This window comes from Limulus polyphemus, unplaced genomic scaffold (assembly GCF_000517525.1).
Source record: "Limulus polyphemus unplaced genomic scaffold, Limulus_polyphemus-2.1.2 Scaffold3806, whole genome shotgun sequence".
Lineage (NCBI taxonomy): Eukaryota > Metazoa > Arthropoda > Merostomata > Xiphosura > Limulidae > Limulus > Limulus polyphemus.
This window is the reverse complement of record NW_013669416.1, coordinates 46,140-50,914: the sequence shown is the minus strand read 5'-3', so window position 1 is coordinate 50,914 and position 4,775 is coordinate 46,140. Positions and strand designations below refer to the sequence as shown.

The 4,775-nt window shown below is 33.7% G+C and overlaps 1 protein-coding gene across 1 annotated transcript in view; it reads left to right on the top strand.

Annotated features, from left to right (window-relative positions):
- Positions 1 to 3,579: 3,579 nt before the first annotated feature.
- Positions 3,580 to 4,775, top strand: part of LOC106470073 — a 2,506-nt gene continuing 1,310 nt past the window's right edge. The window contains exon 1 of the mRNA XM_013930597.1: positions 3,580 to 3,589. Coding sequence (XP_013786051.1) covers positions 3,580 to 3,589 — 10 coding nt within the window. The remainder of the gene's footprint in view (positions 3,590 to 4,775) is intronic.

Sequence of the window (4,775 nt, the reverse complement as noted above, 5' to 3'; positions counted from 1 at the left end):
TTAGAAATCGCTCCATATGGCTGAACTGACAATCACGCAGTCTAACTTTACTTTTACTGTTTGTGCTTGCATTTAGTAATTGTAGTAGTCATACCTCATTGTAAAAAAGTGAATATTTTCTAAAAAAAGGTATTTTTTTTTCTGGGAAGTACTGCACCGGAAAAGTGTTCAAATTGTGCCCTTTAGTCATATGTAACTTATTGCATCAAAATGATTCATTGTACAGAGCTCAAAATATTCATAAGTTTTACTGATATAAATTGCAATGTTTTTATATATATATATTAAAAGTGCTACTCTTTATTGAAAAAATAATATTTTTAAGGACTCCAGTTTTTTAGTACTACATTAAAAAATTACATCAATAAAGATATAATAAAACCCTCGCGTACAGTCCTAGTGAAAGTCGTAATATTGTTGTAAGGATAGTAATTTTATTTAAAACTGTGTTTTGTTATAAAGAAATGGTTGTTGTACATACCATAGTTATTTTTCTAATTGTCTGAATATTGAATATACAGGCCTGTGAATATAAACTTCATAAAAGTTGTTTTGGTTTTAATAACGAATTTTCCATAATTCAGCTATGCAGATTTCGAAAATTATATTATTATTTTTTCTATCACATAACAATTTTTTACAAATCAGGAAGGATAAAATCAAATTGTCATTTCGTTTAAAACAATTAATTTTTTTGTTATTATGTCTGTTTCCAAAAATACAAACAAACTGAAGAAAAGGGGAGAATATTGATGTCAAACGAATATGCATCTTCATTCATCCTGATTTTTTGTGTGAAATCTATGTCTTTTTAGTCTCAAAAATATGTATTGTGGTCTTTCTTTTATGTATTGTGTCTAGAGCATCTCGTTTCAAAGACCAGCATTAATCAGCCATCATGCTGATGTTCTATCTCCCCTGATGCCTCCTCTCCATTTCCCTGATGTCTTGATGAAACCTATCCCATTGTTCTTCGTGACGACACCGAGATTTTCAGGGAAATAGTCAATATGTGAGTGTAAGAAATGATTTTTCAAACTCATATTACAAACCAACTATTTGAATTCATCGAGCATGATATTGAGAATATTTTTGTAATTTGGGTCCTTGTTGTTTCCTAAAAGGCAATCAATGCTTCTTTTTTCAAATTCCTCACTGTCCTTTCGAACTGTTCATCAGAAGTCAATTTCCTAATCTTTCGCTTCTGAAAGAGCTGGGAATTGCCCACATAGATACTTGAAATAGTCGCCATCTTTGTTTAAGGCCTTTACAAGCTGCTTCATCAAGCCCAGTTTTATGTGAAGTGGAGGTAGTAGGGCTTTCTTTATGTCAACCAAACTTTCACGTTCAATGTTTTTCGATCCTGGTATCAGGCTGACTCTGCATGGCCATTGCTTGTTTTATCCAATGCTGATTTTGTGAACTGCTGCTTCATTCACACACACAAAAAAAACATGAAAACTTTGTATAACCGGATTGTTGACCCAACAATATACACAGGACTTTTAAGTCTCCACAAAGTAGCCAACCATGTTCTTTGTATTTGACATTATTAAGAAGAAGTTCGAGATTTCCGTACGTTTCCTTCAAGTGAACCGAATGAGCAATAGGAATAGATGCATATATGTTACCATTGTGAAGTAGAACACCTTTTAGGCTTTATCTGGAGGAATCAGTGAACAATCGCCTTTTACTTGGTTTACAGTCTGCAGCTCCTAGCATTGGTATTAATACAGCGATACTGTTGCAGTAAATCAGTGAACCTTCTTGTAAAAAGTATGTTATAAAATTTTTCTCACGATTGCTGTACCATTAAAACGATGCCCTCGGAGAAAGTAAGTTCTTAGCCCGAAGTCTGGACCCCCAAATCTTTGGAGAATCCTTTGGAAGACTCAAATCTCTTACCAAATCCAGAAATGACACATCATGCGGCCTGTTAACCGTTTATATACTAGCAATGTATTTCTCGTGGGTTCTTCTAGAACGATCGATAAGACTCTCACGTTGCGATTAGTCTAGAGAAACCAGTGGTTGTCAGCATTTTGACCATAACAACATGTGACCCAATTTCAATTGAAATGATTCACTTATGTAAAAGTACGTATTACGTTTTGTTTAAAATCTGTACGTGATGGATAAAAATGAATATTATTTTCAGATTCAGTGTACAGGAATTACTGTGATATCCAAAGTGATATTTGTTTGCGATGCCAATCGATAGATGGCGTACATTTCACAAGCCTCAATCACCACTTTTATAGGGTTAAGATTTTGTATTTTTGCACAATAGATGACACTATTGTATTTATTATTTGGGTCACATAGATAGATATACAGACGGCTACGCCATTGCTCCAATATAGTAAGATTGTTGTCTTTATAAATTAAAGATGCTTTATGTTACTTGATATGCAAAATCGTTGTAGATTTAAAATAAAGTGAGTCTTACGTAGCCTGTTGCGCTAAATCGTTGTTTTCATATAGAAGAGGATGCCTTATGTTACCTTATTTACTAAATCGTTTTCTTCATAAAATGAAATATGCCTTATGCTACGTGACGTGCCGAATCTTGGTATTCTTGAAGTGAATTGTGTCTTAAATAACTTGATTTGCTAAGTCGTTGTCTTCATATAGTAAACATAGTGGGCCTTTTGTTACTTGATGTACTAACTTATTGTCTTCCTAAAGTAAAAGGTGTTTTATGTTACTTTATGTGCTAAATCGTTGTATTTTTAAAGTGAAGTTTATCTTTATTAACTAGTGGTCTTAAGTTGTATTTTTTTTATAAAGTAGAGTGTGCCTTACATATTTGATTTATAAAATCGTTGTCTTCATAAAGAGAAAGTGAGTTATATTACTTGGTGTGCTACTTTGTTGTCTTATATTCCCTCATGTATGAATTTTTGGACTTATAAAACAAAGCATGCTTTATGTCACTCGATGCGATAAATCGCTGTATTTAAAAAGTGATACTCAGCAAAAATGGCGGAGTATTTTAATAAAACCTGAACAATATTATTAAACGTATCTTTGCACCTTTTGTGGGGTAGTTTTTAAGTTTATTTGACTACCTAGAAAGTAACAGCGGCTGTATATTAGTTGACACCCAGTTGTTTCAATGTAGTTTGTGGTTTATATGGAGCCTCATAATATGCTACATGCATACATATAGATCTGCGTGCAGACCATGGATGTAATTTAATATTTATATGGTAAGCATGACACATTATTATATATTTATATATAGGGTACCTGCCCATTAGGACAAGACGCTGCTGACACGATCACAGTTGTTTTTTTACCAATGCATTATCGATTTCGTCCATGTTATACAAACGTCTAAAACGTTATACAAACGTCTAGTCTGTCTCCCACAACAGAAATGTTTAAGCCGTAGATTAAAGGGTTTTTGTTTGAAGTTACGCACAAAGCTGCACAATGGGCTATCTGTGCTCTGCCCATCACGGGTATTGAAACCCGGTTTCTAGCGGTGTTTTTCCGAAGATATACCGCTGTGCCACTGAGGGGCAGTTTAAAAGGTAGCACCTAGCTCAGTGTTGAGCATCGGCAGTCACGAGGATGGCTGATGGTAAGTGTCGAATTATAGTCAACACTGTGTGATTGCGAATTTTACAGATACAGTAGCCATCCTTGAAGCTGACTATAAGGAGTAGCAAGAATTGTGCAAGCAAGAGATGGCGATTCTGGGCGAAAGTGGGGCAGAAATTTTGTCTCTATATAAATTATTTAGAAAATATTTAATTCCAGATAAAATATGCAGCAGCGACGGCTCACCAGACTTTAGGGTCGTCACAGTGAAAGAGGGTCGTAGAAGTGTCACGATCCAAACTCCATCAGAAATAGAGGGGAGGGAAGGTATATTAATATAATCAATTCATAACTGTTAATTAACACGTTTTCGACCTTGTACAGTGTGCAGAATGTCACTCTAAGAGAAAACCGTGACTGGTCTTACTATAGTCAGTGGGGAGGAGGAAGAGGAAGGAGGAAATATAACATCTATAAGAAATATTAAAGATGCTTATTTGTATACATATACTATTATTTTATGATACATTTTCTTATATTTGCATTGAATATATATACGTTCATCTATACAACTTGAAAACTTCATATGTCTATCTGTATGTATACAACTTAAGAAAAAACTATAAATCCTGCATGTATATATATATATATACTAACATGTGCATGCATGTATAAAACTCAAACGGTTACAAAACTCAATCCATGCACCATTCCAGTATAGTTCAATAGTCACTTCAATCCAGTGTTTACAGACTCCCGATAAAGGTAAAGGGTGTAAATTTAGTAGCTATGTAAATTTTACAAGCATATACATAACATGTGGTATGTTGATCACCATGCATCATAGTGATCATACATGCAGTATTACTATCAATGACATCAGGAGCAAAAGCCATCCAATTTGCATAAAGCAAATCCAAAGGTTGTCTTTGTTTCCTGAGAGAACACCATACACAAACTATGTTGTAATATTTAGGAGAGTCAAAATAAGGATTTGTGGCTTGAGGAAATAATGTCAACATTATGTCTGAAACGTTAAGCTTGTTTGTTTACTTCTTTTTTTTTGCGATTGCATTTTCACTTTAAGCTACCTATCTTGTTTCTGTAATTTTTTGAAGATCCCTATCCCTCTTTTTAAATTAACGGTTTTTAATAATCTTAAATATTTATATATATCTTATAATAATCATATATATATATATATATATATACGAACTTTAGCTCAG